The following is a 14890-nucleotide window of genomic DNA, read 5'->3' as shown; positions in this document are numbered from 1 at the left end:
TATAATTGTAATATTATGGCTGTATGTGTCAGATCCTTTGGTCTTTAGGTGAACAGATACCAACTTGAAATAACTTAAGCAAAAAGGGAATTTATTGTCTCAGACATTTGGGAGGAGCGGGCAGTGCTGGGGCGATTTGAGCCCACGCTTTGCTGCTTTTGGTGGTACTTTGTTACAGAGCATGAGTTGCAAGTGATGCAGATGGTGAGATTCAGATGAAACTCCCATTCCTTTCCTAAATTGTTTCTAACTTTTCAATGGAAAAATTTTAAATATGTATGTAAGTTTAGTTTTCCGCAGTTATCACGGTGTGGTTGATCGTGATTCATCTATGTAAGCTTCTCTCAAGCTTTTACTCTAGAAAAGGCCTTGAAGTAATTTTCAGATCTCGCAGAATCTTGAGTAAAAATAACTATCTCTTCCATTTATGGGACAGGGAGGGTAATTAAAAAAATCACTGCTATAAAATCTTTTAAACCTTTATTAAACAAAAATATCCAAATGTGAAGCTATTGTTTCTCACCATGTATGATGGAGGGAACTTGCCCAGAGCCGTTACACAGACATCCATGTATGTGTGAACTGCAGCTTTGTAATAATACTTTCCACTTACCCTAGTGTTGGTATGCTCAATAATTGGTAGATATAATAATCCATTTTTTATAATCTGTTTTTTGTTGTTGGTATTTATATATATACTTCAAATAATCTTTTTTCAAGGTCTCTTATTTTTTTAGTTTTCTCCAAAATAATTAGACTAAAATATTGCAAAAATATTAATTGTGTATTCATGTTACATATTTTTGTCTCCGTTGGTTTTGTGGGATTTTTCTTTAAGCATTTTATTAGGGGCTCATACAACTCTTATCACAATCCATACATCCATCCATTATATGTCAAGCACATTTGTACATTCGTTGCCCTCATCATACCCAGAACATTTGCTTTCTACTTGAGCCCTTAGTATCAGCTCCTCATTTTTTTTCAATGCATGTTTTTAATAAAGAATCATTTTTACCCCCAAGGATCTGGATCTTCTAGTCAATTTACTGGCAGTTTTTTTGGTGTGCTTTTTTGTTTGTTTGTTTTCATGAAGGATATTAACTCCATGATAAGGCAGTAGTTTAAGTGCAGGAAACTTGAGTTACTTCATTTTTTTTCCTTTTGATTTTGCTTTCTAACTTTTATGTGGGCTAACAGTCTCTCCATATTTTGTTATATAGGATGGAAGTCGCTTAGTAGTATCTTGAGGTGTGACATATAGTATAAGATGGACACAGAAAGGGCCTGTGTTGCCTGGTCAGTGTTACCAGATTATAGAAACCAGGTGGAGTGACAAGATTCTAGGTTTTGTTTTCTCTAGCATAGAAAAAGGAGTATGGGGAGATATACCCTCCAGTGCCTGCCTCCCCCTTCCTTCCTTCTCCAGCACACATACAGGCTGAGTCCAAAGTCTGTTTCAGAGAGCTACAGATCTTGGAATGACAGGCACAAACTGGTAAAACAAAGATTGTGTATTACAGAGCTTTGTATATCTAGAGCAAGGGCCTTCAAACTACGGCCCCTGGGCCATATGCGGCCCACCAGGTATTTTTGCCCCATTTGTTTTTTTACTTAAAAATAAGATGTGTGCAGTGTGCATAGGAATTTGTTCATAGTTTGGTTTGTTTTTTTTTGTTTTTTTAAACTATAGTCAGGCCCTCCAACGGTCTGAGGGACAATGGACTACCCTCCTGTTTAAAAAGTTTGAGGACCCCTGATCTAGAGGCTCTATGTCTCCAGGCAACTGGCTGGATATGCAGGGGCTGGCTCTAAATAAGAGGGAAAAGAAAGCCTGGGGGAAAGTCATAACATTCAGCTCAAAGTTGGCCTTTGACTTAGCTAATCTCCTTGAGAATTTGTGCCGAGATGATGGGAAAGAAAGCAAAGATCGAGTGGATGTCAGAAGAGAGCCTGCAACATGCTCCTAATTGTGGAGCAGCTAAAGCGCATAGAAGAGATAGTGAAGGCAGAGCTGGAAAGAAAATTCCAAAGGGCAGCTCGAGGAGACAGAATACTTATATTGAAATGTGGAAAGACCTAGAATTTTGTTGGGAAGGTGAGGGAGAAAGGGGGAACAGATTACAAGGATCTATATATATACTCTTCCCTGGGAGATGGACAGCAGAGAAGTGGGTGAAGGGAGACGTCGGATGGTATAAAATGTGACAAAATAATTTATAAATTATCAAGGGTTCATGGAGGCAGGAGCGGGGGGAGGGGAAAATGAGGAGCTGGACACCAAGGGCTCAAGTAGAAAGCAAACATTTTGAGAATGATGACGGCAACGTTTGTACAAATGCGCTTGACACGATGGATATATGGATTGTGATAAGTGTATGAGCCCCAAATAAAATGATTTTTAAAAAAAAGACAGAGTTACAAAACCACAAAGGAAGAACACACTCCCCAGCCATGGAGTCAGTGCTGACGCATCGAGACCCCTGTGGTTTCCAAGACCGTAGCTGTTTGTGGGAGACAAATACCAGTTTTTCCTCCCTCGGAGATGCAGGCGGTCGTTTCAAACTGCTGACCATGCAGATCGCAGCTCAAGGCAGGACCACCAAGGCTCCTTCAAGAACACACTCAGCCTATCAAACTGAAAGAACTCAAGGGGAACAAAACAAACAAGCTTTGAATTGCAATACTGAAAGACTATGGGAAAATAGTGACTGATGCAGGAAGCATCAAGAGAAGATGGAAAGAACACACGGAGTCATAGTAACAAAAAGAACTAGTTGACCAGTACACATGGATTGAACCTCTGGTGCCTCCCCTTTGGCCACGGACCAGGGACGTGAGTAATGCTGCTAGCATGCAGAGGCAAGGGGGATTGGATTGTTGCAGAACTGCTAGGTGAACATCTCACCCCTTATCATTGGCTCTCCCTTTGGACACATTTTAAATATGTGCTGGTTTTTGATATTTCCTGTTTTCCAAAGTGCCAAGGACTGCCAAAAGAACAAACAAATCTGTCTTGGAAAAGTGCAGCTAGACTCCTCCTTAAAGGTAGGAATGGGACAACTGTGTCTCAAGTGCTTGGGACATGTCAGGAGAGGCCATGAAGAAGGCCATCAAGTTTGGTGAAGTAGAAGAGAAGTGAAGGAACAAGGTCCTCAGCAAGATGCACTGACACATGGCTGCTCCAACGGGCTCAGGCATAGGAACGATGGTCAGGATGGTGCAGGACTGGACACTGTTTCCTTCTGTTGTGCACAGGGTCACTATCGGTTGGAACGGACTCTGTGGCACCTAACCGCCATCAACAGATGGGGTAACACCAAGATCTGTTCCCAAAACAAGCAGGAAGCAAGGAAGGGGGGGAGGGGCCGAGATTTTTATGTTCAGGTGATTCTACTTTGCACGGCAGCAGTTTGCTGAGCAGTGCTGACACAGTTGTCCAGATCTCCACTTCTTGCTCAAGACCTCTTTCTCTCCACATAGCAGGGAGGAGTATTGTGTTTGTGTGATGGGTTAGATCAGTGGTTCTCAACCTTCCTCATGCTGCGACCCTTTCCTACAGTGCCTCATGTGGTGCCCCCCCAACCATAACATTTTCGTAACTGTCATTTTGCTACTGTTAAGAATCAGGAGACCCCTCTGAAAGGGTCGTTCGACTCCCAAGGGCATCATGACCACAGGTTGAGAACCGCTGGGTTAGATGGTATTAAGCTGGCTGCTATTCCTGATTTCTAACTCCTTTTTAAAATCCTACTGAAAGAATTCAAATTATGTAGTTCCCTTCACCGCCCCTGGGGATCTCTCTTTTGGAGCCACCGGTTTTTGATAGTACATCAGTGCCTAGAAAAAGAGTTCCAGTCATGTACGAAAACCAGCCATGCTAACTGTAACCTCCTCTCTTGCTGCTTTTCCTCGCCAGCGAGTGCTGCAGAGAACTCTTGGACACCGTGGATAACTACGCAGTGCTCCAGCTGGATATCGTCTGGTGCTACTTCCGCCTGGAGCAACTGGAATGCCTTGATGATGCAGAAAAAAAATTAAACTTGGCCCAGAAATGCTTTAAAAATTGCTATGGAGAAAATCATCAGAGACTGGTCCACATAAAAGTATGCTACTGTAATTTATTTTGTGTATTGTGCCCTCGTCTAGAATTTGTTTTTACTCCTCTTAAAGGATTTAGACTGCCGTCAAAAGGCGCTTTTTAAAAAGTATATGCACTGTGTTCTTTTAAAGCTGTATTTTCAAAGTGATGTCCGAGGGCTTTACTAGCCTGACTGTTGTTGCAGTCTGTGCAGTGTCTAGCCCACAGCAGCGTTTTCTCATGCCAGGACTCCCGTGGTGGATCCCCTCCACCAGGGGGTGTGGGGGGGGGTGTGCGGGGAGCTGCTGACCTGCCGCTGCTCTGTAGAGTCTGATGGGAGACTCACGAGCCACTTAAGAGCTGTGATTGGAGTAAGGGTTTTTCTAAGGTGATTGCCAGAAGTCACTAGAATTCTGCTTGCATATGGCAGGGCAGCCTATGATGGCTTGGGTGTTGGCATGCTTTCAGATGATCAGGGGGACACTGTCCTGAATGTGTGAGGATGGACGTTTGGATAAAGGTTCTTCTCTAGGTGGTGCAGGACATGTCATTGTGCTCAGGGACCCTCACTTTGTCATGAATGATAGTGAATATATACAAATGTTAGGAATACTTTTGCCTATGTGGAAGCAAAGAACTTAGGATTGTAATTATTATAATACTGTAGTTTGAAATATGATCATTATCCTGTTCTTTTTTCCTAATAATTTTAGGGAAATTGTGGCAAGGAGAAAGTATTGTTCTTAAGACTTTACTTGCTTCAGGGTATCCGAAACTATCACGGTGGAAACGGTGAGGAGGCGAGCAAGTACCTCAACAAGGTAAGGAAACGAGCCCCCTCCAAAGTGACTATCTCACCTGCTTCCGTGTCCGAGTCCCAGAAGCTAAGTATCTTAGAGTCTTAGGAGTGGTTGGTACCCCACTTGATTCACAACAAAGGATTTATTAAGTAGAAAGAACAGTTAGGAGAAACTTGTCTCGTTCATCTTAGACGATAAGTATAAAAGGTACAGGAAACATGCTTTTATGAAGAAATCCCAAAACTTGTCCACATTCATTGGTAAAAGTTACTTCTCTCCTCTCTGGGAGAGGTGAGCAGGCCAGTCTGCAGAGGTGAGAGAGTCCTGGTCAGCCTCTTCGGAGAGAGGGCCCAGGAGCTGGACCTCTGCCTTCCCCAGGCCTGGCCTTAGCCAACCCGTTCAGTTGCAGGGGGTGATGGCTGGACAACCAGATGCACAGGTCAAGTTCCAGGAGTTTTATTACAATAAAGAAGCACCTAATGGATGGCAGTTCCTTCCGTAACCCCAGCCTCTATTTTCATACTCTGTTATGTAATAGGAGCCCAGGTGGCGTAGTGGTTACACCTTGGCCTGCGATCTGCAAGGTCAGCAGTTTGAAAGCACCAGTCAGTCTCTGTCGCTTGCTTTCTGCCCCCGTGAAGAGTTACAGTCTCAGAAACTCAGGCCCAGTTCTTCCCTGTCCTGTAGGGTCGCTGTGAGTCTGCATGGGAGTTATGTGAGGGCGGTCCAGCACTGGGTGGCGTGTCTATTGTGCATAAGTTCGCTATCACTTGGAGCTGACCCGACTGCACTGAGCCACAGCCACGTTTAGAATTCTGCAGTTGGAGAGCGTCTTAGCAACTCTGCCATACCAGTTTTACAGTTCTGTGAGCAGTGTCCTCTGCCTGCATGTGCACTAGTTGATCATAGGTCATGTTGTTTTCCTCTTAACATCTGGCACACGGTAATTCACTTGGATAGAATCGCAGTTCTCTCGGGCTGATTCTCAGCTCTGCGGGAAGGTTAACATGTGCTGTAGTGATACACCTCTTCCCTTTTCCCCTGTTCTAGGCAAGTCAGCTCTTCAAAGAGCTCTACATCGACCCTTCCAAAGTTCACAACTTGCTGCAGCTGGGATTTACAGCGCAGGAGGCCAGGCTGGGCCTGAGAGCATGCGATGGCAACGTGGACCACGCAGCTACTCACATCACCAACCGCAGAGAGGTACTGGGACTGGTGGGCCCGCCTAGCCGAGTCTCGGCCTGCCTTGTGCTTTGAGTAGGCATGAAGCTTGAGGCCCTTAGGTTTTATTTTCTGAGATGACTTATCTCTCGGGGATAATGCAAAAACAGGAAAAAAATCATTTCTCTAAAGTGAACCTGGCAGAGGCAGCATTACTTAGGTGATTAACGAAAAGGTGTTCCTTGAGGGCTCAGCTTCGTGTCAGATTTGCGTTGGCCTCCCTGTTGGAATGCCAGGCCTGTTGCTTAACCTTCTGGGAAGTGAAGGAGCGGTGATAGAAAGCAGAGTATGGAGCTGGCATTTTTTTGTGGGTCCTCTGTGTAACAAAAGGCATGAAGGTAAAGAGATGAGGGGGCACAAAGAAGAGTTACCATGCCGCCTGGCATGGGAAGAGGAGTACAGTGGCGTGTGGCTATGGTCCAGGCAGGATAGAGCATGGAAGGTGCTGGGAAGGAGACTTGAGGGTCAGAATCAGGGAGTGGGATGATCTGGCCAGGTGGGTGAGATGGCAGATTTGGTGCAGCCACCAGAGGGTGTAGAAGCCTTAACACCTGCTCCCTGCTGCTCTGTGGCCCTGGCTGGCTTCTTAACTTCATGTAAGATTTGTATCCTCATTTACAAAATGATAACGTTGGATTAAATGTCTGGTTTTCAAACTTAAAAAATTTTTTTTTTAAATAGCAGCCTTTTCCTGCAATGCCCCAGATTAACACAGTGAAATGTAGACCTTTTCTGATTGGGGCTGGCTGACAAATGGAAAGAGACCAGAACCTTACCTCCATTTTCAGGCTCCTGCAGCCTTCAGGGTGCCTCCGAGACACAGGATTGAGAACCAGGTGTTAACTGATCTCTGATGCCAGCTTCCTTTTACCATTCCATGAGTTTAATGTAGAATATTAGATCCTCCCAAAACTTCCTACTCAGAGTGGACACAGTGTATCTCCAGCACCTATCACCACGGCCCCACCCACTAAGTCTCCATTTGAACAAGATCTGAGGGAGCGGATGAGAGGCCGAGGAAGCCTCCTGCCTTTTCTTTCCCTCCCCTCCAAGGTGGCCTGCCCTTCTCTGGCTGCAGTCAGTGACTGGAGCTTGCCAAACCCCTCCTTTCCCTAGATGGAAGGAAGTTTGACTGCCCTGGTCAGCCCATGTGAGGCACGGTGGCGACCACGCCATAGGAGGGAACAGATCCAGAAGGCTGGTTTGTTCTTGGCTTTGCCGGGCAATTCTGGACTCCTCCAGTGTGTGATGAGCAGGCTTTCTGTGAACTCGGTGTGACATTGCTGTGCTCCTACAGGAACTGGCGCAGATACGGAAAGAAGAGAAGGAGAAGAAAAGACGCCGGCTGGAGGACATCAACTCTCTGAAGGACATGGGCTACTCCATGCAGGCGGCCAGGCAGGCCCTTCGCCAGGCCGGCGGGGACATGGATACAGCCCTCAGGGTAAGCCCTGCCCCCTCTCTGTGGCCAGCGCATGCCTGCTGCTTTTCTGTGTAGGACCCGTCCTGGGCCTCCCACGACTGGGGGCCCCTCTTCATTCCTGTGTTGAACCTAAGGATCTCTGTCCTCACTTCACAACAGAGCCAGAGGGGCAGGCCTCGCTGGACACCAGCCAAACTCCCTAGCTCAGGACGTGACACCCCGCCACAACTTGGTGGGGCCCACAGGCAAGGCTTTCCATCAGATTCAGTTTGCAGCCAAAGTTGAATCGTAAATAAATCGGCCTTAGTTCCACAGTGGAGGAAGAAGGGCAGTAGCCTATACTTTAGTTTCTCCTGCTGGGAGACTAGGCATTAAAATTTTAGTAGTTTTTTAGTTAAGTTTTATTTAAATATCTAGCTTTCTTTATTTGCTAAGTCTACTGGACAAAGCAGCTTCTTAAAAATCCTTAAAAAGTGGCCAGATTGTGGGGATCTGGAGTTGTCTTGTTCCCCACATCCATGTCCACGTTTTGTTCCACAAGCATGTGCTGAGTCTCAGCTGCTTGATGCGGAGACCATCTGCCCCAGAGATGCACATACGGGGTGAGTGTGAGGTGGGATGGTGGAGGAAGTCTCGAAGCAACAGTGAGGAGAAGGCAGATGCAGTACGCGGGTGGGAGAGTTGAGGGGCGCAGGCACTGGAGGAGGTGTTCATAGTCAGTGACTGTAGTGCCTTCCAGAATGCTCATGGCTCCCTCCACCCAGTCTGTTCCTCAGAAGGCCCTTGTCAGAAGTCAGGGTTTTGTTTTATTTCCATGAACAGACTTTTCTACTTTGGAACAGTTTTATTATATTAACCACTAGAGCAGATATTCTTGAGTACTCACTTATTAACCCCCCTCCACTGGTTTCCCTGGGGTTAAGTGATGGTTACCCAAGGGCAGTCTACCTGAGAGCCTGCTCAATCTGCTGTGCTGATGAGTAATGTCCTGTCCCTCTGATATTTTGTTAATGAAAATCTTTAATTTAAATAGCTACTTTTACTTCTTGTGTAGAAACGTATCGCAAAAATAGGGAATTCTGACTGGAGGTAAGGGAAGGGCTCAAAGCTGTTGTTGAGCAGTGTAAGTGTGGGACCTGCTCTCAGAGGTGCTGCCGTTGCTGCTACAAGGACCACCCTTGAAGGGTGAGTATTGTGCCTGACATTGTTGGTCTGGAGAGCCCTGTCTCGTAGGAGGCCAAGTATCCATAGACCACCCTGATCTGCTTCACAGCGCTGACTCTAGGGACTGAGCACTAGCTTCTTGGACTTCTTGCTCCTGAACTTTGCACCCTGCCCTTGTTTTACCTTTTGCAGAAAGCCTTTCGAGCAGTAGCCTCTGTGGCCCCACCTGGTCCAAGTGTCCCATTTCCCTCCTTCCACAGCACCCCTCACAAGGTCCTGTAACAGACAGCTTATCCTACTCCTTGACCAAGGACCGGGCCGGTGTCTGTATCTGCCTAGCATCCCACAGGTGCTCAGCCTTTGCGATCCATAAATGATGTTCCATCTGTTTTAGATTCTTGTCAGTAATCCCCAGATGTGGTTAAACGATTCAGATCCTGAAACCAACAGCCCTCGGGAAAGCCCTTCTGAGGAAAACATTAACCAAGTAAGTGGGCGCACCCTGCTGGGCTGCGTGGGTGATGAGGGTGGTGTGGCCCTGGGCACTGCCCTGGGGAGTTTCCTCCCATTTATGCACAGCATTGTGATAGCAGCTGGCTTTTCTAAGAGCCCCACTTCTCTGCCTGGGACCTTAAAGAAGTTCTTTCTGGAACACTGTACAACTCTGTGCCCCGAATGATCAGTGTCCACTTTGCTCACCCACAACCAGTACCTGTGGCAACTTCCTGAGCGGTGCTAGTAGCTAGGGTTCACTAACAGTTTTCTCTCGGCCCCTGTGGTTCATTCCTCTGCATGAAATGATCCTTTTGGGATCCTTTCCACCTGGGTGCTGAAGAGTGATGTGTGCAGGAAGGGCAGGGTGTGCATGGAACGAAGCGGGCCTAGCTGTCCCTGGGAATGGCAGGAGTGCTATTCCCAGGACCAGAGGCAGGCTCCTCTCTGTGCCCCGTTAGCTGGTGTACATGGGCTTTGAGGCAGTGGTTGCTGAAGCCGCGCTGAGGGTGTTCCGGGGAAACGTGCAGCTGGCAGCACAGACCCTGGCGCACAACGGAGGCGCTCTGCCCCCAGACCTGCAGCTCTCAGCAGAAGATTCCTCCTCAACACCGTCCACATCGCCTTCTGGCTCTGCAGGTGGGTCTGGGGTGTCTGAATACTGTGCAGGGTGGGTGGTGGGAGGAGTGTTCCTGGGAAGTCAGAGACTGACCGACACACCAGCAAGAGAACTCGGCCGCATCGGCTCTGCAGGCCTGGGTGACAGGGTGGGCCCGACGACAGTCATGCTGTGGATTTCTTGCTCCTCTTCTTACACAGCTCAAGTCTTGCAATACTTTCTTGTAGGTACTTCGAGTGCCTCGACAGACGAAGACATGGAGACCGAGGCAGTCAATGAAATACTGGAAGATATTCCAGAACATGAAGAGGATTATCTTGACTCAACTCTGGAAGATGAGGAGATTATCATTGCAGAGTACTTATCCTATGTAGAAAATATAAAGTCTGCCGCAAAGAAAAACTAAATATTGAATAGAAATAAGTATTACATTTTGGCTTATAAATTGTTATAACAGTCTAAATAGGCTTTCTTTTTCTTTTTAAATCTGATTTTGCTACAAGAGTTTTTCCTGTTTGGAGGTGGGGCATGCAGGGAACCAGAAGTCTGAGTCTAAGGATGGGGAGATGTGATCGAGGGGCCTGGCCCGTAATGGCAATAGTGGGGAGAGAGCTTCCTCCTGCCTGACTCTTGCCAGCCCTCTGCCTTGGGCTTCTGCAGCCTTCCCTCCACTCTCCCTGTGTGCCTTCTCACCTGGAAAAGAGATGGGGCTAGAGGACAGAGTGGTCCCTGGGAAGGTCTCCAGCAAGAGTGAACGGAAGGCGTGCTGCCCCAGGACCCTGCTGCAGCTTCTGTTCCTTCCCGTGCTTCGTCTTTGTCGCCCAGGGGTTCTGGCCTTACCCTCACCATCCTGTTTCCAAAACTTGTTTGAGTCTTCAACCACTCCAGCCACTTGAAACACTAATATTTTATGCTTAGTTATAATAAAAATATGCACTTAAAATTAAAGGTTGAAATCCAGAATTTGTACATATTCAAAATTTCTCTTTACAAAAACGATCTCCTCTGGAAATGGGAGCATCATGGATGTGAGCCGCATCAGCTCCCTCTTCGGGGAGGCGGAATGGGCAGGCCTCTAACCTTTCAGGAGGGTGGGCCTTGTTTGGTTGGCTGATAACTTACCGTGTTGAAGGTTCATACTGCAGTTAGGGTTCCCACCCAACAATTTGTACACACATTGCCCCATCACATTCTTCAAAAGAATGACTGGAAATGAGCAGTATTGTGACATCACAGTAAACTGCCAGTTAGTGTAAACACTCAAAGATTCTGAGCTATGAATTTTCTGGAGTTTGTTTGATGTGGGTTATGGCTATTTTAGACTATTTCTGCAGGTTTAGTTAGCCTTTTAGGGTACATACCAGTGTTCTCAGTGCCAAACGCCTGCTCTAGCAGATTCGTGGGAAGTGGTAATCGACTCCAGCTCCCAGGCTGTGCTGCCAGCAATCCATTCCTGAATGACTGGAGAGCGAGGTGTGGACCTACTTCCACAAGGCCACTGGAAGGAAGTGCCTGTGACTGAGGGCATAGTGTGTCAGAAAGGGAAAGAATTCAGCTTCTTCCCTAAAAAAAAGCTCACCTAGCTAAAGCATTTTTTGTTGAAAATATACAAGAATATGCACCAGTACAACCATTTCTGCACAGCAAGTTAGTGACCTGGGTTATATCCTTGGAATTGTACAACCATTCCCAACCTCCCTGTCTGGGTTCTTCCTCTCCGGCAGACACCCACTGCCCCACAGTTCGTGGCTAAGCCTTTGAGTTGCCTTGCCAGTTGGATCCAGTAGAGATGGGTCTTTCAAGAGTACAGTGCTCAGCGTGGACATTCTTTTCTAGTTGTGCTAAATTATGACTTGGTGTTGAGACTTCAAAGAATGCTTTTGGTTTAAGGCTTAAAGGTTTCACAGGGCAATTGTTAGGAGGTCCATTCCAGCCTCGATGGCTCCAAAAATCTCAAATGAGAATTTGAAAATCTGTTCTGGATTTTCTCCCCTTTGATCCAATGATTCTTCTATAAACACTTTGATCAAAATGTTCGGTCACATCCCATCCAGTTCTTCTGGCTTTGTGTTGAAGGAAGCAGCCGTTCTTGGAGGCAGCCGTACAGCCACTTCCTCCTGTTGGCGCCCGACCCCCTTTCTCCTGTTGCTCCAGGCACACACAGACCAATTGTACCTTGGGTGGCTAGCCGCATGCAAGCTCTTTTAAAATACACTTTTAAAACTTTGTTCATGACTTGGTTGTTTATGTATCTGATTATTCTTTAATTCAACAACCTACCCACCCTCCTCCCCAATGGCTTACCCTCTCCTACCATCCCCTTTTTTGCCTCTCCTCCTCTTGTATGCTGTTGTCTTCTTCACCCTAGTTAAAATGCATCTCCCCTCCAGCCTGTTACTTCCCCTTCCCTACCCGCCCCCCATCAGAGCCTGTTTCTGTGGCACGAAAAACTTTTCTTGGTCCCTCCCCTGTAACCATGGCCTCATTACAGTATTTGTCTTTGTGTGATTAAATAACTTTACTCAGCACAATGTCCTCTAAATCCATCCACGCCATGAGATGTTACAGTTTTCATCATCATTCTTTATCAACGTGTGTGTATGTACGGGTTGAGCCATTCTCCCACCCATGGCATTTGAGTAGTTTCCATCTTCTCGCTTGCATCCAACTTGAAGGTAGACCAGAACACTAAACACCAAGTAACCAAATCCCAGGAGGTATTTGTACATAAACAGCTTCTGCAGCTACTTGAGGTTTTTTGGCTCTTGGCAAGAGGTGGAGGAAAGGGGATGAGGGGAATGTCAAATATATCTCACAACTTTGGACAATTCTGTGTTTTACAGGTGTCTAGTTTTCTTGATGGGCTATTACAAAAATAGGCTATGCAGCTCTCTAATGCAATTTTCCCATTACTGTAATTCAAAACTCACTACTTCATATGCAATTATACCCTCCTCACCTTTCCCTCCCCTTGTTAATCACATTTGCCTTTTCTTGTCTTTATATTGAGATCATACAATGTTTGTACTTTTGTGATCAACTTAATTCACTCTGTAATGTAACATGCCATCTGTACTGTGCCATGTATAAACACTTCATTTTCTCTACTGACTGAGTAGCAATTCATTATTTATATGGACCACATTTCTTTTTCGGTAGACTATTTTATTGGGGTCTCTTCGAACTCTCAGTACAATCCATACATCGGTTGTATCAGGCATATTTGCCCATTGGGCACGCTGCTTGTCTTGCCATCTCGGCAGACATGGTGGCTCTTGGGAACAGTGCTGGGATGAACATGGCTGTTGGAGCCTCTGCTTTCAAGGCTTTGGGGGTCTGCACTTAAAGAGTGGAAGTGTAGGGCCCCTAGTATCATGGTGGTTATGTGTTGGGCTACTTTAAAAAATTTTTTTTTAACTTTTTGTGATATTTCTGTTAGTAGCACTAGATAACTGAATTTGGCACCAATAGAGTGAGTTGCTTCCATAACAAGTACCTAAACTGTAGAAGTAGTTTTGGAATGGGTATTGGGAGGAGGCTAGACGAATTCTAAAAGCCTCCCCACCAAAAATCCCAGCTCGCTGCCACCAACTCCAAGACAACCCATAGCGACCCTACAGGACAGGGTGAAACTACTCTGAGTTTCTGAAACTTAACTAAGAGAGGAGAAAGCCCCTTCTCCTAAGGAATGACTGGTGGCTTTGAACTGCTGGCCTTACGGAGCACAGCCTAAAACATAACCATTATACTACCAGGGCTCAAGCAAACACCTAGAAAATAAATACTACCCAGCCTGGCACCATCTTCATAATTGTTATGCTTGAGCACATGGTTGCAACCGCTGTGGCAATGATCTCATCTGGAGGAGGAAGGCTGTCTTTCTCTATCAGTGACCCAGCTTCACCAAACATGATGTCTTTCTCTAAGGACATGTTAACATGTTCCTGTTAACATGATCAAAGAGTCAAAGAGTATAGACAAGAGTCTTGCTATCCTTGCTTCTAAGGAACATTCTTGCTGAATCTCTTTTAAAATAGACCCCCCCACACACACACCTTTCTGGCAGTCTATCTTACTTTCAATATTCTCTGCAACACTGTAATTCAAATGTATTAGTTATTTTTAGGTCCTCTTTATACATTGTTCAGCCTTCTCCCAAAAGAGGCAATTGAAAATACCACGATTTGGGTCAGGAACACCTGCGTCCTCAAAGTAATGTCTTGGCTGTTTAATACTTTAAAGAGGTCTTGTGCAGCAGATTTGCCCAAGGCAATACTTAGTTTGATCTCTTGACTACTGTGTCCATGAGCATTGATTGTGGATACAAACAAGATGAAATTCTCCACTTGTTATCATGTTACCTCCTGGTCCAGTGGTGAGGATTGGGTCTTCTTTGCACTGAGTTGTCATCCAGACTGAAGGCGACAATAGTCAGTCTTCAGCAGCAAGTGCTAAGCTCTTCAGGCTCTTTCAGAAAGCAAAATTGTGTCATCTGTAAATCAAAGGCTTAATGTCTTCCTCCAATCCTGATGCCTCGTTCTCCATACAGTCCAGCTCCTCAGATTATTTGCTCAGCAGACAGAACAAATAGGTATGGTGAAATGATGTAACATGGATGCACACCTTTCCTGGTTTTAAACCATGCAGTATTCCCTTGTTCTGTTGATTGGCTACCTCTTGATCAATGGCTAGGTTGCACATGAGCACAATAAAGTGTTCTGAAATTCCCACTCTTTCCAAGGCTATCCACACGTTGCGCTCCGCATGACTTAATGCCTTTGCTTAGTTAATAAAACGAAAGTACACATCTTTCTGGTATTCTCTTCTTGCCGATACCCATCTGAAGCCAACAATGATCTCCTTCCCTCCTGTGCCTCTTCTGAATCCAGCTTGACTTGCCGGCAGCAGGCAGCTCCCTATCAAGATACTGCTATATCTGTTGTTGGTTTTGGTTTGGTTTTGTTTTGTTTTGTTTTTCAAAATTATCTTCAGCAAAATTTTACTTCCATGTGATATTAGTGATTTTAAAAAGAAGAATTTCCATATTCTGCTGTGTTACCTTTGTTTAGAATGGGCAGAGAGAGAGAAAG

General features: G+C 45.8%; 1 protein-coding gene across 4 annotated transcripts in view; it reads left to right on the top strand.

Moving 5' to 3' along the window:
• NUB1 (negative regulator of ubiquitin like proteins 1) overlaps positions 1 to 12900 on the top strand; it is an 81909-nt gene extending 69009 nt beyond the window's left edge. For 3 of the 4 annotated variants that reach the window (XM_075550219.1, XM_075550222.1, XM_075550223.1), the window contains 7 exons: positions 3920 to 4106; positions 4795 to 4902; positions 5932 to 6084; positions 7400 to 7546; positions 9084 to 9176; positions 9643 to 9820; positions 10028 to 12900. In XM_075550219.1, the coding sequence (XP_075406334.1) occupies positions 3920 to 4106; positions 4795 to 4902; positions 5932 to 6084; positions 7400 to 7546; positions 9084 to 9176; positions 9643 to 9820; positions 10028 to 10206 (1045 nt within the window). In that variant the 3' untranslated portion in view covers positions 10207 to 12900. The remainder of the gene's footprint in view (positions 1 to 3919; positions 4107 to 4794; positions 4903 to 5931; positions 6085 to 7399; positions 7547 to 9083; positions 9177 to 9642; positions 9821 to 10027) is intronic. The other variant, XM_075550220.1, reaches the window with a different exon arrangement.
• The last annotated feature ends 1990 nt before the right edge of the window (positions 12901 to 14890 follow it).

Source organism: Tenrec ecaudatus, chromosome 5, assembly GCF_050624435.1.
Source record: "Tenrec ecaudatus isolate mTenEca1 chromosome 5, mTenEca1.hap1, whole genome shotgun sequence".
Classification (NCBI taxonomy): domain Eukaryota; kingdom Metazoa; phylum Chordata; class Mammalia; order Afrosoricida; family Tenrecidae; genus Tenrec; species Tenrec ecaudatus.
The sequence above is the reverse complement of the archived record's forward strand: the minus strand, read 5'-3'. Positions and strand labels throughout refer to the sequence as shown.